General features: G+C 38.7%; 2 protein-coding genes across 3 annotated transcripts; both read left to right on the forward strand.

Annotated features, from left to right (window-relative positions):
• Positions 1–1,663: 1,663 nt before the first annotated feature.
• Positions 1,664–19,844, forward strand: LOC131545099 (CD209 antigen-like protein E). 2 transcript variants are annotated; one of them, XM_058783696.1, is made up of 5 exons: positions 1,664–1,787; positions 17,921–18,223; positions 18,333–18,442; positions 18,700–18,803; positions 19,045–19,844. In XM_058783696.1, the coding sequence occupies exons 1-5, from the start codon at positions 1,676–1,678 to the stop codon at positions 19,193–19,195; spliced, it is 780 nt and encodes a 259-aa protein (XP_058639679.1). In that variant the 5' UTR covers positions 1,664–1,675; the 3' UTR covers positions 19,196–19,844. The 2 variants fall into 2 exon arrangements, with proteins under 2 accessions (XP_058639679.1, XP_058639680.1); XM_058783697.1 differs by lacking the exon at positions 1,664–1,787 and adding an exon at positions 17,438–17,573.
• A 3,631-nt stretch (positions 19,845–23,475) lies between these two features.
• On the forward strand, positions 23,476–25,465 carry LOC131547970 (CD209 antigen-like protein 2). Its single transcript, XM_058788795.1, has 5 exons — positions 23,476–23,647; positions 23,864–24,019; positions 24,170–24,273; positions 24,349–24,452; positions 24,801–25,465. Exons 1-5 carry the CDS (start codon positions 23,539–23,541, stop codon positions 24,937–24,939), a joined length of 612 nt encoding a protein of 203 aa, XP_058644778.1. The 5' UTR covers positions 23,476–23,538; the 3' UTR covers positions 24,940–25,465.
• The last annotated feature ends 2,483 nt before the right edge of the window (positions 25,466–27,948 follow it).

Genomic DNA, 27,948 nt, shown 5'->3' on the forward strand with positions numbered 1-27,948 from the left:
CTGTCTGATTTTCTTTCTTTTGTTGTATTTGGGGGGAGCAGGGGCTTGGAGAAGGCAGGCTGGCTGTTCTCGTGCAGAAATATCCCTCTTTTCCAAAGTGGTGTGGCTTTGCAGTGAATTTCCTTGGGTGTAAGTGTGGTCTTGTACACTTGTGGGTTTTCAGTAGTACGGGCTCTATTGAAGCCCGGTGTCTAGCCACCTCCCTATTGCGAAGCTCCTGCTCTTCTGGGTTTTTGATGTTTTGTATGCTTTTCACGGCAGATTCTTGCATCTGCTGTGTATAGTTTTCCATTATTCCTTATTGAATAAGATTCATTTTAATTGAGAAATTGTTTAATAAAGATTTGTTACTTTTTATACAAGGTATTCACGTCTCTGGGTCATTCTGTGAGAGGGGGTGAACCTGTGGGTTTTCCCGGGTGTTAATTTCCCGGGTGACGTAGTCATGATTGTGTGATTCAGTAGCAAAGTTTCAATGTTTAGTAATTCCTTTAACCCTTTGTAATCTTACATCGCCACTCGTCACACAAGCTTTATAATGGCAGTGAATGTGGAGATTTTGAACCCCAAAAAAGTGCATCCATCTAAAATAAAAAGTACTCCACACGGCTCTGATTGGTTATTAAAGGCCTTCTGAAGCAAAGCGACGTTTATGTAAAAAAAAAAAAATCTATTTACAACTTTATAAACCGTAATCTCTAATTTCCGCTAACTGTTGTACACACCTTCATGAGAGAGTGGCGTTCCAGCAGACGATGTAGGACGTAGGCCTTTCAGTTCTAGTTACTTTTCATCAATACAAAGGTCCAGTTAAGCCTGTTTCAGGGTGTTTGAGTCCATTTTGATGGTCACAGGTTCCTCTTGTTGGATACTGTAGCTGCTAAAATGATAACAGGAAAAGCTCCACATTGCTTTGACATCATGAGGTTAAATATGCAGTAAATATTCAATAATACAGTAGTATGAGTATACAGAGAGTTTTAGACTGAGAATGAAAGTCTAGATTTTTCTGAGTCTGAACTAATGAAACCACTGCCTATGTAGGGTTTGCCTTTAAAAACATGCTACACATTATAAAGACCACACCTCATCTGTGCACACATACTGTACTCTACTGTAAATAAGAGCAAATAATGGAATCTGGGAACTTTTAAGTTCAATACAGAAATAGTAATCACACAACAGGACTTCAAATACATTGTCGAAGACAGGATGAAATAAAAATGTGAAAGTGCAGTAAGCAAAATGTTTGACACAGAGATGATTAGAGATTACAAATTTACATGTCCTTCAAGGTGGCTTAATCTGATCCTTTTTACGGGTCACAGGCTGGAGGACAGAAGCAATGAAATGAGGAAGCATCAGTTTGAGTGGAGAGAAGCACCCAGAGCACTTGCTGTGGTCTATATAAAGGTCCAGTTTGGCCTGTTTAAGGCTGTTTGAGTTTGAGTGTTCACAGACTCCACTTGGCTTTTGAAGCTGATAATGTGGTTGAATGTACAAAGCACAAGCATATAGTAAAGAGTGTGTTTAAGCTGAATTTAAAGTCATTATTCTTGTTGAAGGCTAGTGTGAAATGAAACCACTTCCTCTTTCGAGTTAGCAGAATTTTAAAAATAATACTCATTCTGAGGACCACACCTCATCTGTGAAGACGTACTATCAGACACAGTGAATGATGGATTTAGATCCCATTTATGGAAATGTTGACCGCATCGATTTTAAGAAGAAAACTGGACCTCAAACTCAGAGTCACGACCAAGACGAAGGAAAAGATCTAAACAGCAGTAAGAAGAAAATTACTTTAAAGCAGAAATTATGTTACTAATGAGGAAATGAAAACTACATACAATTTAAAGAAAAAAAAAGTCTAAGAACAATATGTAGCCTAAGTGTTTTTGCTTCCATAATTAATGTATTAATGAAATTGTTTTTATTTGCTTTTTCCACATGTCCTTCTTTGGATATTTTATAGTTTATTGTATAGCAATGTTTGTCTTATAACTAAAGACAAAAGTAGATTGCATTAGAAGGCTAATTTTAAACTTAATTTCTAATAACAAGAAGAGTATTAACTGATATTTGTGTGTTTTGTTCCTGTTTGTCAGTCGTAGATGTTTGGTGTTGATGACAGTGAGTCTCGGGCTCATTTGTGTTCTTCTGCTGGTCTTCATCATACTGCAGCACATCACCATCACAGCAGAGAGAGATCTGATAAACAGTTACAAGAACACAGTTGAAGAGTTCAATCAAACCATCAACAGCTTACAGGACAATTACACTGATCTAATGACGGAAAAACACCAGCTGCAGATCAACTTCAGCTCTTTGAGTCAGAAGAACCTGAATTTAGAAAGCAGCGTCACTTCTCTGAGTGAGGAATTGAAGAAAGAAGGTCAGTACAAATATGATTTGTTGTTGTTTTATTACTTTTTTATCTTTAATGTACACGGTGTCATAAAGTACATATTTCTCTGTGGTTCAGGTTGGTTGTTCATGTCCAGTGAGTTGAAGAGCTGGTCTGACAGCAGGCAGTACTGCAGGGATCGTGGAGCTGATCTGGTCATTATCAACACTGAAGAAAAGCAGGTGAGTTTGTGTGAGTGTCTATTAATGAATGAGAGGAATCACACTTATTCCTGTTTTTACTGACACACAGAGACTGTTACGGCCAACGCTATAACATAATGAAGGACAACACAACAAGGCTCGATTCATAGGGAGATTTATTTAAAGTAACACAAAAATAGGAACCACGAATGGGAGGAACTAATCAGGCGAGCAAAAGTCCACCGGAGAACACATCTCCACGTCTGGACGGCCCCTCAAATTCCGCCCCCTCAAATGCATCTGTGTGGCTTCTTTTCAACACGCGCTGATGGTCCAGTGCTGTAGGTAATCTGCTCAATCACAAACATAGGTAACAAATTGCCAGCCCCCTAGCGGGCAGACAAACAATAACAAAAATACATGCACATGTAACACCTTCATCCCCCAAAAAGTGAACTATCACCATAAAAGGAACAAGCATCTATTAAAAGACACCTTTCCCAAAAACATGCAAAGATTTTTTTTTTTTTTAAACACACTCCTATGCCCCTACCCAATCCGGGATAGGGCATCAGCCACCACATTGTCTTTACCTTGAATATGCCTGATCTCGAGGTTGTATGGCTGCAAATACAAGCTCCAGCGCATAAGACGCTGATTACAATTGCGCATCAAATTCAAGAAAATCAGAGGATTATGATCGCAATATACGATAAGGGGATGCGAGCAAGCTACATATACCTCAAAATGTTGAATTGCGGAGACTAAAGCCAGAGCCTCCTTTTCAATAGTAGAGTAATTCCACTATGCAGAGGAAAACTTCTTCGAAAAATAACATACAGGATGTTCTACATCATCAGCCCCCACCTGCTGAAGAACAGCTCCCACCCCCACATCACTAGCATCTACTGCGAGGCTAAATGTTCTTGAATGATCTGGTGCGGCCAAAACTGGTACCGCAATCAACAAAGACTTCACATTCTCAAATGCACGCTGACAAACATCAGACCACTGAAATTATGTTTTGGGACTCAACAGATTTGTAAGGGGAGACACTACCGTTGCAAAATTTTTGCAAAACGTACGGTAGTACCCCACCATTCCCAAAAAAGCGCCGTAGTTGCCTTCGGTCAGCTGGCGGTGGAAAATCACAAATAGCCATAACCTTTGCAGCAATGGGCCGTACTTGTCCCTTTCCTATAACCTTCCCCAGGTAAACTAAGGTGGCTTTACCAAATTCACATTTGGCTAAATTAACTGTTAGATTTGCTTCTGCCAGTCGGTGAAAAACTTGCTGGAGTAAACTCAAGTGCTCCCCCCAAGAGGAACTGTATAGTACCAAATCGTCTAAATAGGCTTCGCAGCCAGGCACCCCGGCCAGCACAGTATTAACAAGCCTTTGAAAAGTACTTGGAGCGTTTTTCATGCCAAAAGCCATTACCTTATAATTAAGGAAAGCATCCGGAGTCACAAAAGCTGAAATTTCCTTAGCACGTTCTGACAAAGGAACCTGCCAGTACCCTTTCAATAAGTCAAGTTTCGAAACGTATACCGCAGATCCCACACGATCCACACAGTCATCCACTCTCGGCAACGGAAAACAATCAGTTTTCGTAATAGCATTTACTCGCCGATAATCAGTACAAAACCGATAAGTACCATCGGATTTGCTGACAAGCAAACACGGCGAACACCAAGAGCTGGAGCTAGATTCAGCGATGTGATTTTCTAACATATACTGCACCTCATTCTGCAAAAGAGCTCTCTTCGACGGAATAACACGATATGGGTGTTGCTTAATAGGTTGAAAGGACCCCACATCAATATCGTGCACGATAACTGATGTTTGGCCAGGAGTGTCACTGAACAAAGTCGAAAAGTGACTTACTAATTCCAAGATATCAGCTTTCTCCACTGGAGACAAATGTGGCAACTGACTGGACAAAGTTAAAAGCATCTCAGAATTTTTTAATCTGCCTTCAACCGCACACCTTGAAAGACTCACTTCTTCATCCAGCTGTTCTTGAACAGTCATCCCAACCGCAGACACCTCACCTGGATCGATCACAAAAGGAACACAGTTTGATAAATTTTGAACGCCCATTTTCCGGTCATGATAAGCCTTTATCAAGTTAACATGACAAACTCGGGAACTTTGACGCCGATCTGGAATGTGAATCACATAATCACGATCTGACAGTTTCTTTTCAACCACATAAGGACCACTATAACGAGCTTGCAGCGATCCCCCTGGTACAGGTAACAGCACCAAAACTTTATCACCAGGGCTAAAAATCCGTTCTCTAGCTTTTTTATCAAACCAAGTCTTCATTTTGTTTTGGGTCTTCTCGAGATTTTGTTTGGCTAACTCGCGGGCGCGATAAAGGCGAGTACGGAACTTTGTGACATACTCGGGGAGGATACCACATGTTGAATTGCATAGCCACTTCTCTTTTAGCACAGTCAAAGGACCGCGCGGAGTGTGGCCAAAAACTAATTCAGCAGGACTGAAACCGAGCGATTCTTGTACCACTTCACGTGAAGCAAAAAGTAACCATGGGACTCCCTCTTCCCAGTCTCGTTCAAGTTCAAAACAATAAGCACGAAGCATAGACTTCAGGGTCTGGTGAAATCTCTCCAACGCACCCTGACTCTCGGGATGATAAGCAGCAGAAACATTATGCTGAATACGGAGAAGTTTAAGCACTTTCGAAAATGTAAGAGATGTAAAATTCGTTCCCCGGTCAGTTTGAATCACTTTTGGCAAACCGAACAATGTGAAAAACTTAACAAGTGCTTTCGAGATCGTTCTTGCAGTAATAGTACGTAAAGGAATGGCCTCGGGAAAACGCGTTGCCGCGCACATTAGTGTCAACAGGTATTTATGGCTAGACTACATTATGTGCTCAAATGGTTCAGACACCATCGGAATCAGATAAAGTGGAGCAGGCTGAATAATTTGGTTTGGCTTTCCAACCATCTGGCAAACATGACAGGTTTGACAATAACGGGAAACATCTCTCTTGAGACCAGGCCAATAGAAACTTCGCAAAATCCGATCATATGTTTTCACAACACCTAAGTGACCAGCGGGACCATTATGTGCCACATTCAAAATCATCTCTCGATAGACTTCTGGAACTACGATCTGACTAACCATATTCCAGTCATCAGGAGAATTGGGAGATGTCCACTTTCTCATCAAAATAGCATCTTTGAGAAAGTATTCCTGTAAATCTCCCACCTTCCCCTGTCCTGAATGAATTAACTCAAACAACGGAACAAGCGTAGAATCTGACCTTTGAGCAGCAATTAATTTAGCAGGTGACAAAGTAAAGTCAGCACCATCTTTAGAAACAGCCTCTCTTTCGCTCACGGAGATCAAATCTGCTTTTTCCTGCGGAACAACTGAAGACAATTCAATCAATTTAGGATTTGCCATGAACGTCTCGCACAAATCCACCTCATCTGACTTACAAATATCAGCAGATCTAGCCATAGAGCGAGTAAGCGCACACGCCGAGAAAACATCAGGATACTTCAAAGCACACTCATCCACAGTAGAAACAAAAGGCACAGACACAACTTCAGGTGGCACATCAGAACAACTCCACACATTACCTCCAGCTAAATCATTCCCCAAGATGAAAGTTACATCAGGAATTGGAAGAGATGGACGAACACCCATGTAAGGATCCACCCGCTAGCCCAAACAACGGAATCCAGCGGCCTGGACGAAGGTTTAATGCATGTTCGGTCTTTTACTTGCGCTTCTGAATTTATCAGGATTTAGTTTCAATTTTGACCTAGCTCCAATTCTGATCTGACTCCAATTCCAAGTGATCATTAAATTTAGACTAATTAAAAATTGATCACAAATATCGCTTATATATTTAATTTAGATATTTGATTATTGTCGACATACTAGTGCTGGGCGGTATACCGGTTCATACCGAATACCGGTGTTTATTTTTCTTATGATATGAATTTTTAAAATACTGCAATACCGGTGTCATTTAAATAACGTTCGGAACGCGACATGTTTGAGAGGGGTTTCTTTTCACTATTGCATTGTGGCAAGAACGCAGCTGTATGTGTTACTAAGCGTGAAAGTTCTGAAGCTGTAGAACTAGTAGAACGTGATGACACAGAAGAACTCATCCACAATATCCACCGCCCGCTGCCATCAGCTCCCGCGTCTCACACACACGAGCGTGACTTTAGCACTATATTTAGCAACTTTCAGACCCTTTTAGCGGCTTTTTTTACATAGAACATACAAACTGACAAACCTAGCGACTTTTTTGGATAAACCTTAGCTATGGTTCAGTTGGAAGATGTCGCCAGTGCTGCCCCGCGAGCGCGAGATCTGACTCCCAGCGCAGTGTCGCCTCTCTCGGCGTCTGTTCTGTGCAGCGAGCGGCAGCGAAGCACCGCATTCAGCTGGCCGTACCGCAGCAGACTCGTCAGTAAATGAGTACAAAACAGCGTTTCCAAGCACCTGCTGCTAACTGACTGTTTGGAATTATAAATATGAGCATAGTTCGTATGTTAATATTATGCACTTTTTTGTTTGTTGTTTTTATTTTTATTTTTTAGTTTGTTATTCAGACGCAGGCAGTGCACTGCATGAGACAAAAAAGTAATATAGCCAAAACCACCGCATAGCCACTCTTTAGTGTAACGTTAGATGCATGTTGATTTTATCAGACGATGTCGCGATTATAAATGAGAGTGACTCCTGGTTAACATGTAGGGTATTAATGAGTCGTGTTTAGTCACTATTTAGTGTGGAATTTTTCTACAATATTCGCTCATCATGACAGTAAAATAGGGCATTCTATCAACTGAGTCAATCAACTGCAGTTTTTCCTCCCTCAATCAGTACAAAATGTGGTTAACACCCGGTCATACATGAAAAAAATAAATACCATCATATACCGTGAAACCGGTATAATTTTGAAAAATACCGTGATATAAATTTTTGGTCATACCGCCCAGCACTACGACATACCATATTTTCAATTATCCGTTCACCGGGGACCTAATGTCTCTTTTGAGCCTATAGCGTCGGCCGAAGCGCTGGTCTCACGATCACAAACTCGCCAGTCCGATGTTAGTCAGAGGATGCAGGTAGACTAATACCTAGTTGTCTGCCGCCAACTGCTTGCTTATGACAAAAAGCGTAGTTTATTTAGTCTTTTCCCGTACAACTTGCTAGCACCAGTGATAGACAGAAATCTGAGGTCTCCGATGACGTGCCTACTGCTCCGTTCATTCATGAGCCTTCAGTTTGATCTATCCTGGCCGTAGATTTGCGGTAACAAAAGCCTCCTCACAGTCAAATAGTCATAATGATTTCAGGTCAGTTCAGAATAAATCAAATATAACAATTTATTATTAGTCAGGTAAACGTGTCGTGCCAATTACATAAAACAATAAGAAGCCAATTCAAAAATAAGAAAATACATAATATCAGTTGTTCAAAGATGAATCTAAGTGTAAAATGTTTACCTGAATTCAAGAAGAAAATACATAGTATGGAACATATTAAATACCCTCCACACTACGGGCTGATCTGGCTACAAATCGCGCCGACTGATTTGCAACTTACCCTTAAATACTACCAGAACAAAAGGCCCATAAACATTTATTCTCTGCCCCAAAACAGATTAGATCTGTGTATGGGGGATGAGAAACCTCAGTAGAAGCTGTTCTCGTGCCCCAAATGGTCACACCTGTAGAGCAATGTTTATCAGTTTTTGAAAGGAGACCGCCCCCACAACAGAGGTACAGAATTCACTTAAGTTTCCAATATTTCCCATAATATAAGTAACTACTGTGAAATTGACACCAGTTTACCCATCGCACAGAGACCTTTAAAATGATACCAAACATGAAAGGGTTAAGATCATTAATTCTTAAGATATAGTAAATATTTATGTAAGAGTAGCAACTTGAGTTCTTTCAGTGACCAGTACCATGAGCCCAAGGTGGAAGGATGGGTGAGTGGACCAAATGGTCTTTCTCTCAGATCTTCTTGTCTGATTAGAGAGTTTATTGTCTTGCGGCATGACATTTGCATTGTAAGGGTTCCTGGGTGTTTGGCTTCACAAAGAGATCAAAGCCTGATTGAAGAGTTTGTTTTGTGGCCTGACATTTGAATTGTAAGAGTTCCTAAGTTTTGGCTTCACGAGGAGTTATTTTCATAAAGGAAATAATTTTACTCCTTACACCCACAACTACATCCCCCGTAACCAACTCAGACTTCAAATGAATTCTGTGTAACGGAACCTCCATAACTCCCATCTCAAAACCTCGAACCAAAGCAACACTGCCAGTAGCGGTCTCATCAGAAAATGGCAGTATCCCATCCAAAAGGAACGATAAAGCAGCACCAGTGTCCCGAAGCATGCGAACAGGTACAGGTTCCTTCAGGCCAGGAACAGACACAGTTCCATTTTGCAGGAAAGGTCCATAACTGGACTTAGAAGAATGAACTACAGTGTCACAAGCATTATCGGCAAAATCAGACTGAAAATTTCCCGAAATCAGTCCCACAAACTTTTGGCTAGACTTCTTCTTAAGAACGGGACAATTTGCAATTAAATGACCAGGAGCCTTACAATAAAAACAAACCCGATCAGCAGCCGTAACAATAGGCTTATTGCTGGTAGTTTTTTGAAAAGCCGAAACAGGTAAAGTAGCAGGAGCTCTATCCCACGTAAATTAGCAGCTTTATGAAAAAAAAATAGCACCTTTTTTTTTTTTTCCTCTTAAACCGAAAACGGCATAAGCACGTACCAGTTAAATCACTCGAAAGACCAATTACCCGACTAAGCAAAGGATAACCTAAATTTGGCCGCTACACAAAAGTACTACAACAATTCTACGGATTCAAAATGAACTCCAACAATCATACAAATGGTCCCACAACACAAATGTATCTACCCCATTTAAGCATTAACTATTACTCCCTAGTCTTCAGTGGCGTTAGGGGCTCGAGGCGACTTTAAACGCTGAAATCATGAACGCCTGCACACCGATCCCATTAACAAGAGCAGCGGCAGGTGAACTGAAGCGTACCCCCACTCCAAATAACCACTAAAAATAAGAAAGACAAAATAACAAAATGGCAGGTTCAAACCTACCCGACGACTACAAAAATAAATAGGGCAAATACTCACTTGAGACGCCAATAGTTACCCACAGACAAACAAAAATAATCCAAACAATCACATCAAAGACAGAACGGCCACACTGGACTGAACTCCACGTCTGGACGGCCCCTCAAATTCCGCCCCCTCAAATGCATCTATGTGGCTTCTTTTCAACACGCGCTGATGGTCCAGCGCTGTAGGTAATCTGCTCAATCACAAACATAGGTAACAAATTGCCAGCCCCCTAGCGGGCAGACAAACAATAACAAAAATACATGCACATGTAACAGAGACAAATATCTTCATTCAACAAGGAGAGAGTGTGGATTGGTTTGTCTGACAGAGAGCAGGAGGGCATCATGAAATGGGTGAATAATTCACCACTGAAACAAGGGTAAGTGCAAAACATCACTGTGTCTTGATTCATAAATTTGTGGTCCTGAAAAACTGAAAATCAGATACATGTTGTTCAGATTTTGGCTCAATGGTGAGCCGAATGACCAAGCTGGAAATGAGGACTGTATTGAACTGATGCCTTCAAATCCCATCCTGAACAACTGGAATGATCTGCCATGCTCAGAGAAGAGAAAAGGGTTCTGTGAGAAATAGGATTCATCCCGTCTATAATTGTATATAATATAATTATTCTTAATGCATGGTTTACGATTTCAAGTCCCTGCTTTTTAAAACACTGTCAACTGATACGAGTTTTTAGAAGGAAAATGTGAAATTGTCATTATTTTCTGATTGATTTGACCCTGTTATTCTGATATTGAGTGTCTGTAAAACAGCTTTTGAGTTGAATCGGTTTCTCATTTAATAAAATGTCCAATTACCATCATTACCATAGTGAACTTGGCATTTTGGTTTTCATTTCATACTTCATTCTTTGGGTGCTTCTCAATACTCAGATTGATGCTTCCTCATTTCCTCTCTTCACTGTCCTCGAGCCCATGACCCAGAAACTGATCAAAGTTACCCATGTTGATGTGCATCTCAATTTCCTAATTGCACCATGAAGAGGACTAATGCCTTCACGTTCTATTGGAATTATCGTAAATATGAGTTGTCTAATCGGAAATTAGATGTGAATGGCCTCTCAAGTCGTATTTACTACTGGGAAATTCTGAAATAATTTTGATACCAGAGTTTCCGAGTTGGGCAGGGCATAAAATTTAAACATAGTGGAGGGGACAACCATTGCTGCTGTCAATGCTGTTCTTACAACAACTGCATCCCTTTTTCTTGTTGCTAAAGTAGTGTATTGTAAGGATCCACCCGCTAGTCCAAACAACGGAATCCAGCGGCCTGGTCGAAGGTTTAATGCATGTTCGGTCTTTTACTTGCGCTTCTGAATTTATCAGGATTTAGTTTCAATTTTGATCTAGCTCCAATTCTGATCTGACTCCAATTCCAAGTGATCATTAAATTTAGACTAATTAAAAACTGGTCACAAATATCGCTTATATATTAATTTAGATATTTGATTATCCTCGACATCCCATACTTTCAATTATCCGTTCACTGGGGACCTAATGTCTCTTTTGAGCCTATAGCGTCGGCCGAAGGAGCCGGTCTCACGATCACAAACTCGCCAGTCCGATGTTAGTCAGAGGATGTAGGTAGACTAATCTGTCTGCCACCAACTGCTTGCTTATGACAGAAAGTGTAGTTTACTTAGTCTTTTCCCGTACAACTTGCTAGCACCAGTGATAGACAGAAATATGAGGTCTCCGATGACGTGCCTACTGCTCCGTTCATTCATGAGCCTTCAGTTTGATCTATCCTGGCCGTAGATTTGCGGTAACAAAAGCCTCCTCACAGTCTAATAGTCATAATGATTTCAGGACGGTTCAGAATAAACCAAATATAACAATTTATTATTAGTCAAGTAAACGTGTCGTGCCAATTACATAAAACAATAAGAAGCCAATTCAAAAATAAGAAAATGCATAACATCAGTTGTTCAAAGATGAATCTAAGATTAAAATGTTTACCTGAATTCAAGAAGAAAATACATAGTATGGAACATATTAAATACCCTCCACACTACGGGCTGATCTGACTACAAATCGCCCCGACTGATTTGCAACTTTCCCTTAAATACTACCAGAGCAAAAGGCCCATAAACATTTATTCTCTGCTCCAAAACAGATTAGATCTCTGTGTGGGGGATGAGAAACCTCTCTAGGAGCTGTTCTCGTGCCCCAAATGGTCACACCTGTAGAGCAATGTTTATCAGGTTTTGAAAGGAGACCGCCCCCACAATAGAGGTACAGAATTCACTTAAGTTTCCAATATTTCCCATAATATAAGTGACTACTGTGAAATTGAGAGCATTTTTCCAATCACACAGAGACCTTTAAAATGATACCAAACATGAAGGTGAAAAGCAACGGGTTCACAAGATATATGATAGGTATATAGTTATTCTCAATGAACTTTGAGTGAAGCTTTTTTGGGGGAAAAGAGAGAGAGGTAGAGAGGGCAGGGGGAGAATGGGGTCGTAAATGATCAACGAGATAAGTTTGGTCAGGGTGGTGTTTGTTCTCTTTGAAGATCTTTCGTTGTCTTTGGAGATATCTTCAACAATCACTTCACAGACAGCAGTGACACACGGAGCCTGTGGCAAGCTATTCAGCCTGAGCCTGTGGCAAGCTATTCAGACCATCACAGACTACAAGCCCCCGCCACAGGCCTGTGATGACGACACATCCCTCCCAGATACACTCAACCACTTTTACTCACGGTTTGAAATGCAGAATGACACACCTGCACAAAAACTGCCCACACCTCCCAACGACCAGGCGCTCTGTCTGTCTCCAGCCGACGTAAGGAAGTCCCTATCTAGGATCAACCCACGCAAGGCTGCGGGTCCCGACAACATACCTGGCCGTGTACTGAAAGACTGCTGCACAGCTGACAGATGTCCTAACAGATATCTTCAACACCTCGCTGAGCCAGGCAGTCGTCCCCACATGTCTCAAATCCACAACAATCATACCGGTACCAAAGAAATCACCTGTGTCCTGTCTAAATGACTACTGTCCCATAGCACTGACTCCAATCATAATGAAGTGCTTTGAGAGGTTAGTCATGCACAACATCAAAACCAGCCTCCCAACACACTCGATCCGCTCCAGTTTGCATACCGTCCGAACCGCTCACGGACAATGCAATTTCCTCCACTCTCCACCTGGCTCTTACCCACCTAGAAAATAAAGACTCCTACGTTAGAATGCTGTTCATTGACTTCAGCTCAGCATTCAACACAATAATCCCACAACAGCTCATAAATAAACTCAACCTGCTGGGCCTTAACAATTCCCTCTGCAATTGGATCCTGGACTTTCTAACCGGAAGACCTCAGTCAGTCCGTGTCGGCCACAACACCTCGAGCACTACCACACTGAACACAGGTGCCCCACAAGGCTGTGTGCTCAGCCCGCTGCTCTTCACGCTGCTGACCCACGACTGCACTGCCAAGTCCAGCTCCAACCACATCATCAAGTTCGCTGATGACACAACAGTGGTAGGCCTCATCAGCAACAACGATGAAACGCACTACAGAGAGGAAGTGGCACAGCTGGCTGAATGGTGTGGCACTAACAACCTGTCCCTCAATGTGAGTAAGACAAAGGAGGTTGTGATGGACTTCAGGAGAAACTCCGTTGATCACCCCCCACTGACCATCGACAGCTCGCCTGTGGAGAGAGTCAGCAGCACTAAATTCCTGGGGGTGCACATCACAGAGGATCTCACCTGGTCCACCAACACCATGTCACTCTCCAAGAAGGCACAACAGGGCCTACACTTCCTCCGCCGGCTGAAAAGAGCAAGTCTCCCTCCACCCATCCTCACCACTTTCTACAGGGGCACCATTGAGAGTGTGCTGACCAGCTGCATCACTGTCTGGTACGGGAACTGTACTGCAGCAGACCGCAAGACCCTACAACGGACAGTGAACACTGCTGCAAGGATCATCGGTGCCCCTCTCCTCCATCCTGGATATTTTCCTCACATGATGCTCCAGCAAAGCCAATAGTATCGTGAAGGACTCCACACACCCTCCCACAGTCTCTTCCAGCTCCTACCATCAGGAAGACGGTGCGAGCATCAGAGCCCGCTCTGCCAGACTGCTCAACAGCTTTTTCCCCAGGCTGTGAGAGCCCTGAACTCAAATCACCCGCCCCTCTCTGAACCCCATACAAACCCCCTACCTCCTGTAACATGTAACGTGCAATTCGAAGTGTGCTACACACAGGTGAGTGGGCCTGTACAATCCACCTGTAGTAGCACACTCTCCTCCTCTATGCGCACTAGTCACTTTTCACACACACACTGCTGTGTGTACACAAATCCCACAAAAAGAACTCCGTAACATATGTATGTTTACATGCTCATGCACTACAAATCCTCCTGCACTGTTCCCCAGCCAGCTGCTTGAACTCAATGTTTCTCCTTGCACATGTACAGTACTTATCTGAAGCATTCGTATAGTTTGTATAGTTTGTATTTTTTAGTTTGTATAGGTACTTTTTTATAGATTGTATATTTATATTTATAGTCAAAATCTATCAGTAGGATAGTTGTGTATAGGTTTATATTGTCTTACTCCATTGTTGTATGCCTGTATTTATGTAGCACCGTGGTCCTGTGAGGCACGACATTTCGTTCCACTGTATGCCCCCGCATGTAGCGGAATGACAATAAAGCTCAACTTGACTTGACTTGAGATATCTTCTCCAGGTTAGTTTCATGGCTTTATTGCATGGCATCTGTCTTTGGGAGAGTTCCTGAGTTTTGGCCTCAGAATTAATTTTATAAGGAAATAAATTCACTCCCTACAGTATTTATAGATATGAACGATCATTCAAAGCATATTGTATGTTTTATAAGCAGTGAAATAAGCATGTATTTGACTGAAATTCCAGAATTGTCAGTAAACTGCATGTATAGCATGGTTAATGTTTATATGATTTTCAACCAATGGGATGCTATATTTTATTCTTTCCGACATTAAAGCACTTGAATATGACAAGCTCGTAATCACGACTTCGTAAGTGGGAAATAGGAAATTTCCAATAGCACGTGAAGGCAGCATAACTCCCTTTTGGAGCCAGTCTCTAGCGGAAAATCGATGAATTGCTTCCGTGTTGGTAGCACGATGACGTAGCTAGACTATATCCACTATGTAGTTTACACGCATGCGCTGTAGTAGGTGTCGAATAAATTTGTATTTTTATTTACATTTTATCATTTTGCAGATGCTTTTATCCAAAGTGACTTAGTCTAACGACTTGGTCTAAGTGAAATCTAACACAGTAATTGTAGCAAGAGTTTTTGACCTACATTACATTACAATGTAACTTTAATGTCTAAATTCATCCACAATGTTTTAACCTATACTGGCAACTTCAAAGCTTTATTTATTTATTTATGTATTTATTTAATAGCCTGCATTTCATATGTTATCACCAGGATGCACATCAGTGCTGTATCCATTATTATAAGGATACAACAAGCACTGTAACATGATTGATATGACGTTGCACTGTAAATGGCTAATTATTAAGATATACTGTATCCCTCTGACAGAGTTTGCCTAAATGCCTTTTTGATTGTATCCGTCATGTTTATTTAAATTTAACTGGGGATATTAGATTAATGCCGATCCATTTTGTTTATTTAGATTTTATGTTATTCTAATATAGCTTTTACAAACATTTTCAATAATAATAAAAAACAACCATTACATTTTTATTAAGACTTTACCTCACTTACAATGCCTCAGTTAGTTGCTTTTCAAACTATTGTCTGATACAATACAAAACACTCCAAAAAAAAAGTCACCATAGAGAGAGAGAGAGAGAGAGAGAGCGAGCTCTCATAACGGAATGGATGGCTTAGGTCTTTAGCCATTTGGTCTATCTATCTCCTGGGATTTCACTTGCATATAACACACAAAAAAATAGAAATGGTCCCTGACCGTGTGTGTATTTATTTGTTGGACAAGGGATTAACAAAACAGGCCAAAAACAGGCCAATCATGGAGATCTTAGTGCAATTTTTATTCTTTTACTGATTTGCTGTTATGAGATACTAACGCAATATGAAGAAATTTATGAGCATCAAATGAGACAATGTCATACGATAATTCATATCCAAAACAAAACTTTTTCATTATAATCCGTAAAGATACATTTCTTTCTAAATAAGCGTCCAATGAGGAAATGGCGAGTCAGGATTTTTAACTGACTCAGAAAACACTAGTTCATTAATAAATCATTCAAATATCTCCTTACTATTTCCCCCAGACACATTCATTGTAACTTTTGCTGGGGCTTTGTGGCAAGCTTTAGCCTATTTAGTGCGCACATGTCACATTGCTGTGTGCGCTATGGTCACGAAAACTCATAATTTGTACGTGTTTTTAAGCATTGTGGTTTAAAAACAAGTGATTTAACCGATTGAAATACAAACAAATAAAAAATGACTTACCATCACACAAGGTCCGTCTCTCCCCGACGGGAGTCGTCTCGTTCGCTACAAAGAATCGGCTCTTAGAGCCGGCTCGTTCACGAACGACACATCACTACTCCATAGTGGATTCAAAGTGATCAAGAGTTTATTAGATCCAGTTCTGCCAATTGCAAGTGTTACACCTTTAGTGAGCACTTGTGCTATGTGTGCAATGACGAGTCAACAAGACGAAGAGAAGTTTGCTAAAGAAGGGCATAAAAAAAGAACTGGAACACAGCCATAGCTTCAGCTGAAGGACTTAAACTGATTTTGTTATGTGATCTTGTATGATTATATGACATCACCTGAACTTGACCTTAACCTTTACTGAACTGACACACATTAGGAAAGCCCACTGATCATTAAAAAAGACATTGACATTAGCTTGGCCATTGCTGTACTGTGAGTATTGTTAATTTATGAATTGGTGAGCTGAATGGCACAAATAAGTATTGTATTGACAAATTATCTCTCATGCTCAGATTAGATTTCAGACTGCAGGCCAGCTACAGTGATTAAACTACTGAAAAATGTCTGCTGCAGAGTAATAAACTGGCGTTGGAGACCAGAATCAATGACTATAATTTTTGAGAAATGCCAGTAAAAGAACTGTTTTGAGTTTCCTGGCAATAAAGTACAATCTGCTGATCTTCTGACATTCAAATTCAACTCAAGTTATTTATTTACACCATCTTAGTTAAAAATGGCAGAACAGTGACACCTACTGAGAAAATGAAAATGTGATCCTGTTGTCACCCATTTGTGTTTAATAGCTGTAAACAGGAAGTCATCATCCCACAATCTCTATTTTCCACCATCCTCCTCTCCGTCTCTTAATGCCACAGTGGTGCAGATTAAAAGCATTATTAATTTCCATAATAATTCCAGTTTCAGTTAAATTGTCTTCAGTACAAAGCTCCAGTTAGGCCTGTTTAAGGTGTTTGAGTCCATTTTGATGGTCACAGGTTCCTCTTGTTGGATATTTTAGCTGCTAACATGATCACGGGAAAAACTTCACATTGCTTTGACATCATGAAGCTGAATATGCAGTAAATATTCAGCCATAAAGTAGTATGAGTTTATAGAGAGATTTAGACTGAGAATGAAAATCTAGATTTTTCTGAACTAATGAAACCACTTCCTGTGTAGGGTTTGCACTATTTAAAAACACGCTACACATTATAAAGACCACACCTCATCTGTGCACACATACTGTACTCTACTGTAAGTAAGAGCAAATAATGGAATCAGGGAACTTTTATGTATGCAGAAATATTTATAACAGATCTGGACCTCGAACACAGAGTCGCTGCCAGGATGAAGGAAAAGCTCGAAAGCAAAGTAAGCAGAAAGTTTAGTTTGAAGCAAAGGCGGTGATGGGTATCGTTAATGTTTGAGGGGATGAGAATTGTTAAATAAAATTCAATCATTTTCTCAGAAACAGTTATTTTCTGTTTACATTTTCTGTGTATATTCTTGTTTGCATAGGCTTTTTAACTGTACTGTAAACAGTACGGTTTACATTTACAGTAATTCCATATTTTTGTCATCATAAAAGAATATAGTCTTCAAAAAGCCTCATAATTCCAACCAAGGTAGATAAAGGTTGATTTGAGATATTATCCCTAAATAATATGCAATAAATTGTTATTAACTGATATTTGTGTGTTTCGTGTCCTGTTTGTCAGGAGGAAGTAGATGTTTGGTGTTGATCACAGTGGGTCTCGGGCTCATTTGTGTTCTTCTGCTGGTCTTCATCATACTGCAGCACATCACCATCACAGCAGAGAGAGACCTGATAAAGAGTTACAAGAACACAGTTGAAGAGTTTGATCAAACTATCAACAGCTTACAAGACAATTACACTGATCTAATGACGGAAAAACACCAACTGCAGAACAACTTCAGCTCTTTGAGTCAGAAGAAGCTGGAGCTAGAAAGCAAAGTCACTTCTCTGAGTGAAGAACTAAACATGGACGCTTCTAAACGAGGTTAGTTCACATCTGTTTTAGTGTAAGAAATTTCTTTTTTTCTAGTTTAGTTAGTTTTTATGTTTACTGTTCTAAAGCAATTGTGTGTTTCTGTGTGAAAAAAAAAAAGGTTTAGTTTGTTTTTTCATATCCAATGAGTTGAAGAACTGGTCTGACAGCAGGCAGTACTGCAGGGAACATGGTGGTGATCTGATCATTATCAACACTGAAGAGAAGCAGGTGAGTTTATGTGAGTGTCTATTAATCCTTAAATGCATACCTCGGGTCTTTAGCAACCCAGTACATAATTCTCTACCCTCTCCCTCCTTCATTTTTTAAAGTTAGACATCAGCTTTCTTAGTATTTCTCAATCTATTCATTATAAACAATATAACAAAACAAAAACAAAAAATAGTAAAATATAAAATATTGCCTGTTTTCTGATTAATTTTTAAATGAGAGGAATCACACTTATTCCTTTTATTATTCACACACAGAGGTTCATATCTTCATTCATCAAGGAGAGAGTGTGGATTGGTTTGTCTGACACAGAGAACGAGGGCAACATGACATGGGTGAATAATTCAACACTGAAACAAGGGTAAGAGCTAAATAAATTAATTAATTAATTAAAACCTTGTATTCGTTTGTGTTAGTATTTTTGATTCTCTAAACGAGACACTTTAAATACAGTGAATTATATCATGAAAACTTTTCTTCTCTTCAATTCTAGTCAAGCTTTTGTATTACTTTAGTTTACTCTCGAAATGTGCTGTTGTATTGTTGATTCATAAAGTTGTGCTCTTGAAAAAAAAAAAGAACATCTGATACATGTTGTTCAGGTTTTGGATCAAAGATGAGCCGAATGATGGTGGCGGAAATGAAGACTGTATTGAACTGAATTATCTAAGAGAGCAGCAGGGATGGTCACCCCTGAACAGCTGGAATGATCGCTTATGCTCAGAGATGATAAAAGGGATTTGTGAGAAATAAGGTTCATCCAACCTTGTGGTTTTGCTTCTATTATCTAATGTTATCATTCTTATTGTGAACGCATGATTTCTTATTTAATCACCATTGATGTCACCATTGTTGTGTTTCATATGCCCCATGTTGATGTATGTGAGTGTAGTAATGACACAAAGGACATTTTAAACAAAAAAATAAATAAATAAATAAAATAACAATGATAGTGTTTATACACTGCCAAGCATCAACATCTAAAGTACAACAGCAGTGTTACAAGTTATTTAAACCACTTTAATGCAGTCATTTGTCTGTTATTAAAATGTATTAAAGCAATTCAACATTAATCAAGGGTCAAGAGCCCAACTAAAGCACTGATCTACATGATGGTGACCACAAACGAAACATATTCAATAAGACATCAACATCTAAACTCCTTTTAATTCTCAATAAGAACTTTTGTAGACATCTGACATCAGTCAATCTGGTTAATAATACTGTCAGTGAAGCTGGTAATGCTGTTTGTGGAGTTGTTTAACTCACGATGAGTAGAATAAATGTCAAAAAACACTTTAATTCGTCATACTTTTTCTTCTCCTTTACTATGCACCTTTTCATAATAAACGTCTCTTCTATCCGGCGCACACTAAGCAACCTCAAATTAAAAGTCCTAAACAAAAACACCTAAAATAATTAAATAAACAAGAAATACAAACTGACTTCTCGGCAGTTACACCAGTCCTGTGGCTGGCAAAAGGAATCATGATTCCAAGCAATTGAATAAATAAATTGAGACAGAAGAAACTGTTGTGTAAGGTCATTGCACTGTAGTCCTCACCTAAACAAAAGGTTTATCATTTTAGTTCACTTTCATATGTAGGCTATATTTCCTTGCTTTATGGCTGTTGCAAATGTCATGAGTCAGCAGATGGCGCTGTTGGCTATACTCAGAGGCTTTAAGTGATTAATTCAAGGCATAATAGAGTGGAGGAACTATGACACTTTATAGGCGGATGGGCTGTTAGCATGAAACTGGTTTCCTCAACAAAAAGCCAATAGGATTTTTCCATAGGCTTTTGGATTATTGCAAAAAATAAGATCTGTGTTCAACCATAGTTCATGAAATTTACACATTTTGTCCGTCAAGATAATCTTCACAAAATAATATAACTTTTATGAATTTTGAAGCATAAATAAAAGCGCCAGAACTTAAAAACTAAACTTAAGCTATAAACGAACTACAGCACCACGGTCGCTCGCCTTCTGCGTCACCACCACCGCGCTCCCGACAACTTTTTAAAACTTATTTTTAACGTTCAGTGAAAAGGATTTAATCTGTATATGAATTGTAATCCACTCTACATGAACCTTTTCATATAAAAAACTAGAGCCAAACTAAAACTGAAATGAGACATTAGTAATAAATAGTATAGTGGATAAATGAAATAATCATAACTAAAGGACATATAAAAGCACGTATTTCTGTACATTTCGAAATAAGGTTCATTAAAAGTCAATAAGTCCTTGATTACATTCATATTTTAATTAAAAAGGTGTCTCCACGTGCTATTCAATAAAATTCCAGTGCATTAAATCTATTAAATAACAGCAGAGTGAATGAGTTTTTTAGATATGGTAAGATTAAACTGATTTTAGTGAATAAAGTACCACATTTCAGCTATCGTTTTGTTAGGGTGGGTACACAAAATGTTATTTTATCCTTGCTTCTAGGAAATCCTCAATCTATATGTTTTCTAACAGCTTCATGCAGCCGTAAACATTTAATTTTAGGATTAAGGGATTTAACCAAACTCCCATTCAAAAAACCCATTGAATCTGGGACGATGGAACCGGACGTGCTAAAATGCACTCGCTTCCGGCGATAGTTCCACCACTCTATTAAGTACCAGGGGTCACAAGACGTCTTTTCCTTGCTTCAAGCCTTAAAGAACCTGCCCCTTAAAAACAGGTCATTTAGACAGAGAGTCAGAATGAAGGTTGAAAATTGTCTATCTATCTATCTATCTAATTATGAGTGAACCTCAAAGAACATATTAAAATAATAAACATGAAGGCATGATCATGTTAAATAGCTTTAAAGCAAGACTGTTTACTTCTGTTTTCCTCTCTGTCCCTGAGTGTGATATTGATGCAAAAACACTGATAATGTCATAAATACACAGGTCCAGTTTTTATCCTGTTTTGGGTTTTTGAGTTCATTTGACTGGTCACTTTTTGGCTTTTGTAGCTGCCAACATGATTATGAGAAAAATAAAATTTACAGTGTCTACATAAATGTACAGTAAACATTCAATCACAGAGTGAGAAATTAAACATGGGGGAAGAAACTCTAGATTTTCCTGCGTCTGATAATAAAACCACTTTCTGTGTAAGTTTAGCACTATTAAAAAAAAAAAAAAAAAAAAAAAGACCTTTTCTAGGATCAATGTGTCAATGTTTCTGCTTTTATAATAAATGTTTTTGTTGTTGTTGTTGTTGTTGTTTTTTCTTGGTTGGATATTTTACTGTACAGCATTTCTAGAGGTTAGTCATTATGAAAGAGCACACTTTTAAAAGCCCTGTCAGTTACTTACTAATGTCAATTTGTTAATTGGTATGTTTTGGTCATGTTTATCAGGAGGAAGTAGATGTTTGGTGTTGATCACAGTGTGATTCAAGATTATTTGTGTTCTTCTGCTGATCAACAACATACAGCTTTACAACAACATAGCCTACAACACACTGTATCTGCTTTATTGCTCTGGAGCAATATCTGCTCTGCTTTATTTGCCTCAAACCACCCCTGTGGTTAAAAATCAAATAAAACATTAATGACTCAAAGCAATTCAATTCAATTGAAATTCAATTTCTGCAACTCAATTGATCCTCCGTGGCTTTGAATCTTTTACCGGTTCAATCAGGGGAACTTCAGAGCATCAGGGATCACGAGCCAGCATTTCTCCATGCTTGGAAGAGGCAAGAAAATGAAGGAAGAAAACGAAACCAGGATGTACAATTTACCAAATAAGAAGCAGCTCATGTGTAATATTAAAAACCACCTTTGAACTCAGTGCTAGAAAGGTTTATACACTAGAGGGCGCCAAAGATCATTCTCACACTAAAGTGTTGCTAAATTTAGCAACTTTTCAGACTACCCTAGTTTTGATAAGTGACTCAAATGATAAAAAGGAACATTAAAGGTACGTTTTCAAAAATGTAATGTATTTAAAAATAGTTATTTACATTTTAATATTATATTATGCATGTATATTATTTTAGGAACAAATCTAAATTAACATATATAAAGTATATTTTTGCTGAGATTTGATGCAGTGATGTCACAACGTCATTTTGCAACCTTAAGCAGCAAGTCAACCTTCCTTCGACTTCCCCTGAAAATTGAGATATACTATTGTGAAAATTAGTTGGCAACACTGCACTGTTTTTTCGTCATCTGGACGAAGACATGCTGGTCAAAACGTTGCAATATTTTATTTCATTTTATTTTTTTAATGGAGCATTTATATCAGTGTACGAACATTACTTTTGTATTTTTACTTCAGTTTGTCCTTTCTGTCCTGCACTTGAGCCCTATTTGGGTTTGTGGCATGTGTACACCTTGTTTGCATTTTTGCACCTCAATGTGGCTCCATGTCCAGAATGTTGAATTTTACCCAATTTCATGGTCAAAAATAAATAAATAAATAAAAAACATTGGTCACTTTGTATACAACAAATAACTTATTGTATTTGAAGAGGAATATGTCTTAAGAATAAATAATGTTAAAACGATAAGAAATGAAATGTAAATTAATAGGAAAGTATTTTCTGTGGCCACGAAAATATCCTTTCTTAGAGTTGATATGAACTTAGACTGAATGTTCACTGGACGAACAGATCAGTTGATGGCAAATTAATTCTGCTACAGTTATTACTGTCAGCCGATATAAATAATTGTAATTAATCATAATTAATTTTAATTATTTATATACATTTCCCTTTTGAGCTTGATTTGCTACAAGCCCTTTATTATCTAAGTATAATAAAGTGGATAGAAGGTTGATTTTAAATGTTATATTGGAAATGGAGTGATTTTTGTTAAATTATATTTGATGTTATTTTCTGACATAGACCTGTGATGTGACTAAAGTCTGTTTGTCAGGAGTATAGCTGATCCTAATGATTCAAACAAGAAAATGCACATGCAATAGAAACATAATGATTACATCATCTGTCACAACGTCTTATGTTTTTGTAACCAGTTTAGGGATTGAAATCACTCCCTCTGTAGGTTTAGGGTGTTTGACACATTATAGGCAACGTGCTAAAGATCACAACTCATCTGTGAAGACTGTCATCCACAGTGACTAATGGAGGACGAGGATGTTTATCAAAATGTTGAACACAAAGACATTAAGGACACATTTGGACCTCAAACACAAAATCACAAGCAGGTACAAGGAAAAGCTAAAAATTGCAGTAAGTTTATTAACATTTTAATATAGTTTCTTTCTCTTTTTTTTCTATTTACTTTTTCAACATATGTCTTTGCGTATTTTACTTTATAGGAATTCCAGTTGTTTGTTATTATAAATAAACATACACTTTACTTACATGTTGATTTGAGGTGTTGTCTAATACTTTTCAGCAAATTGTTATTAACTGATATTTGAGTGTTTTGTTCGTGTTTGTCAGGAGGAAGTAGTTGTTTGGTGTTGATCACAGTGGGTCTCGGGCTCATTTGTGTTCTTCTGCTGGTCTTCATCATACTGCAGCACATCACCATCACAGCAGAGAGAGACCTGATAAAGAGCTTACAGGACAATAACACGGATCTAATGCAGAAGAAAGGTAAGTTAGAAAGAGTCTTGTCTTTGAGTGATGAACTGAAGTAGGCAGCATCTAAACGAGGTTGGATCAAATCCGTTTTTATATCATTTTTCCCACATATTTTTGTATAGCTTTGAAAAGTGTTTATGTATGAAAATATGTGTGGTTCAGGTTGGTTTTTCATGTCCAATGAGTTGAAGAGCTGGTCTGACAGCAGGCAGTACTGCAGGGATCGTGGTGGTGATCTGGTCATTATCAACACTGAAGAGAAGCAGGTGAGTTTGTGTTAAGGTGAGGTTTCTGTTAATGAATGAGAGGAATCACACTTATTCCTGATTTTATTCACACAGAGACTCATATCTTCATTCACCACAGAGAGTGTTTGGATTGGTTTGTCTGACACAGAGAACGAGGGCAACATGACATGGGTGGATAATTCACCAATGAAACAAGGGTAAGTGCTAAAAACACAGAAATATTTTTTTGAGACCTTCAAAAAAAATTACAAATCAGAAGACTCTGCTCTTCCACGAACGCAATCACGACAACAACCACAATTCAAGAGACTTCCCATTCAAAAAAAAAAAAAAAAAAAAAATTAACAGAAAACTTCTCTCTTTTAGTTTTCTGCACTTCCACTTTTGCTCAAGCTTCTGCACTACTTTAGTTTACTCTCTAAACTTTGCGGTACTGTTTGTATTGTTGATTCATGAAATGCTTGTGATGCTCCTCAGTTGTTAGTTGCTGAAAGAGTAAAAACTTTGGGGCTGATATGATTGAACATCTGACACATTTTCTCCAGGTTTTGGGTCGAGGGTGAGCCAAATAACCATGGTGGATATGAGGACTGTATTGAACTGAATGCTGCAGACCCTATCCTGAGCAACTGGAATGATCTGTCATGCAATTACACAAGAAACGGGATTTGTGAGAAATACTGAGAAATACATAGGCTTGTCATGTTTTTACTTGTATTATCGTATGGAGTCATTCTTATTGTGATATGAGAATGTATAATTTCCGATTGAGTTTACTGTCTGTTTTAGTTTATTTCATCATATTAACGGCTGGGTACTATGGCACAACAAACCTCTTATGTGTTGCTCCATTATAGCAGCATGTTAATATATGTCCTTATTTCAGCTGAGTCTCATTTGTTGGTCTGAAGTGTTGAGGTTGCAATTATTCGTCCGATTATGCTGATATTAAGTGTCTGTGCAACTGCTTTTGATTTACATTGCTTTCTTTTTTAATAAAACTGTTGATTGACGGTATTAGCACAGCATTTTTGTTTTCATTTCATATTCTTGTGCATCTGCTTCACTGTATTTGACACCTGACTATGGAGAGATTTCCTCCAGAACTGTGCAAAGGTATAAGGTGGATATTAGTAAAATAACATCTGACTATTTAAGTGAATATGCTATAAAGTTAGTGAGGAGCGTCTCGCTGCAGAACACAAGATCCAGGGGTCGTGGTTGGATCCAGATCCAACCCCTCCCACCTTACATATACTTAAATCTACCCATCTCCACCCCCTGATCCTTAAACCCACCCATCTCCACCCCTAAACCTACCAATCTCCACCCCCTAGATGTGGATCCATCCACGACCCCTGGATCTTGTGTTGTGCAGCGAGCCCTACTTGAAGTTAGTTGCCATTTTGGAAGCAGTAGATTGGATTGTAGAAAGCGGTGCCAACAGTTTTTAATATGTAGTGATCAGAGCTGGGTAGTAACTGATTACATGTAATTTGGATTACGTAATCAGATTCGAAAAATTAAGTACTTGTAATCAGAGTTACATTTTTGTTTCAGCAAATGTGGCCCAGGTATATTAAAACGTATCTGGGCCAGTTTTGGCAAAGATGTGGCACAGTGAGCCCTGGCTAATATGGCTGTGAGCCTAAAGTGGCCCTTAAATGATGCCACAAATGTGGACCAGTTACCCTAAAAACATATTTGGGCCAGTTTTGGGAAAGATATGGCACAGGGAGCACTGGCTAATGTGGCTGAGAGTCTAAAGTGGCCCGCATATGATGGCACAAATCTGGCCCAGTTATCCTAAACAGTATCTGGGCCAGTTTTGGCAAAGATATGGCATGGTAAGCACTGGCTAATGTGGCTGTGAGCTTAAAGTGGCCCGCTTATGATGCCACAAATGTGGCCCAGTTATCCTAAAACATATTTGGGAGTTTACATACCCACCCAGACAGCAACCAATGTTGACTATGTTGCTGTCTAGGCAGCAAATTATTTTTTTAAACATGCTTTTAATGGCAGTTTTTTATATGTGTACTGTGCAGCATAAAAACAGAAGTGCACTATAATGATAGTTCTTACGGTCAAGGTTTCTGTTCATTTGAACTTTGTTTTCCTTTTACGCCGTTTCCCTTGTTGTGTTGATTGTATTATTGTATTTTATTTTTTTATATTAATGATCTCCCTCAAGTATGTCTAGGTGTTAACGTTCTAATGTATGCAGATGATACTGTACTTTTTGTCCATGCAAGAACTAAAGAACTTGTTGCAAGCAAATTGACATCTGCATTAGTGGAAGTTTTTGATTGGTTAAACATGTCTTGTCTGTCTCTTAATGTAAGCAAGACAGTTTGCATGTATTTCACTGCACGAAAACATAATTCGGTGAATCCAGACATTGTATTTAATGGTGAAGCAATTAAATGTGTGACACATGTCAAATATTTAGGAATAATAATTGATCAGCACCTATCTTTTAAAAAACAAGTAAGAAGGATTATAAATAATGTTAAATTTAATCTAAATAATTTTAAACACATCAGGCATCAATTGTCTCAATCAGCTGCACTACTTTTTGTACATACTTTGATTCTCCCTCATTTGTCATATTGTATAACAACATGGTCACAGGCAGGTGCGACTACACTTAAGCCTGTGTACTCTCTTTATAAACAAATTTTGAAAGTGCTAGACAAAAAAACAAGGGACCATCATTATTGTACTATTTTGAAAAAGTTGTATTTTTTTAATTTTGATAATTTTGTATTTTATAGTGATGTATGCCTGATGTACAAAATTATTCATAATCTTGCTCCCCCTCCTCTTAGGGGATGCCTGGTCCATAACGGCAGTGCCGGTAGGACAAGAGCATCTGCTAGGGGAGATTTAGTACCGCAGTATAGAAAAACAGTCTTTGGTCAAACAGCGTTTTCGGTTAGAGTAGTGAGGTTATGGAATTCCTTACCTACAAACATCCGAAGTATTGACAGTTTCACAGTTTTTAAAACTAATCTTAAGCATTGGCTACTATCTGAACAAATCTGTAACCATTAATGACTGTGTTGTAAGTTCTGTGTTTTTTCATATACTGTTTTTATTTATTTTATATTTTGGATATATGTATTGTGATGTTTATGTGGTGTATATGTAATATTGTATGTTATTTTATTTGTTTACCTGCCCAGGGACAGCAGATGTAAATTAGCTATTAGCTAACTCTGGTTCAATTACTTCTAATTGTTCATTGTCCCTGTAAAAATAAACAATAAAATAAATAAATTATTCTGTTCAGGTGTGCCTAGTTAATTATCCTTGTTTGGTCTGAGCACTTAAGTTATGATTGAACATCTGACACATTTTCTCCAGGTTTTGGGTCGAGGGTGAGCCAAATAACCTTGGTGGATATGAGGACTGTATTGTTCTGAATGCTGCAGGCCCTATCCTGAGCAACTGGAATGATCTGTCATGCAATTACACAAGAAACGGATTTGTGAGAAATACTGAGAAATACATAGGCTTGTCATGTTTTTACTTGTATTATCGTATGGAGTCATTCTTATTGTGATATGAGAATGTATAATTTCCGATTGAGTTTACTGTCTGTTTTAGTTTATTTCATCATATTAACGGCTGGGTACTATGGCACAACAAACCTCTTATGTGTTGCTCCATTATAGCAGCATGTTAATA

Source organism: Onychostoma macrolepis, chromosome 01, assembly GCF_012432095.1.
Source record: "Onychostoma macrolepis isolate SWU-2019 chromosome 01, ASM1243209v1, whole genome shotgun sequence".
NCBI classification, from domain to species: domain Eukaryota; kingdom Metazoa; phylum Chordata; class Actinopteri; order Cypriniformes; family Cyprinidae; genus Onychostoma; species Onychostoma macrolepis.

What these genes read in the sequence shown, in the direction of transcription:
- LOC131545099 (XM_058783696.1), top strand. Translation starts at nt 1,676, where the DNA reads ATGATGGATTTAGATCCCATTTATGGAAATGTTGACCGCATCGATTTT. An exon ending in TCAACACTGAAGAGAAGCAG is followed by an intron (nt 18,443 to 18,699) that starts GTGAGTTTATGT and finishes ATTCACACACAG; the next exon opens with AGGTTCATATCTTCATTCAT. An exon ending in AATTCAACACTGAAACAAGG is followed by an intron (nt 18,804 to 19,044) that starts GTAAGAGCTAAA and finishes CATGTTGTTCAG; the next exon opens with GTTTTGGATCAAAGATGAGC.
- LOC131547970 (XM_058788795.1), top strand. Translation starts at nt 23,539, where the DNA reads ATGGAGGACGAGGATGTTTATCAAAATGTTGAACACAAAGACATTAAG. An exon ending in AGGAAAAGCTAAAAATTGCA is followed by an intron (nt 23,648 to 23,863) that starts GTAAGTTTATTA and finishes CGTGTTTGTCAG; the next exon opens with GAGGAAGTAGTTGTTTGGTG. An exon ending in GGATCTAATGCAGAAGAAAG is followed by an intron (nt 24,020 to 24,169) that starts GTAAGTTAGAAA and finishes TGTGTGGTTCAG; the next exon opens with GTTGGTTTTTCATGTCCAAT.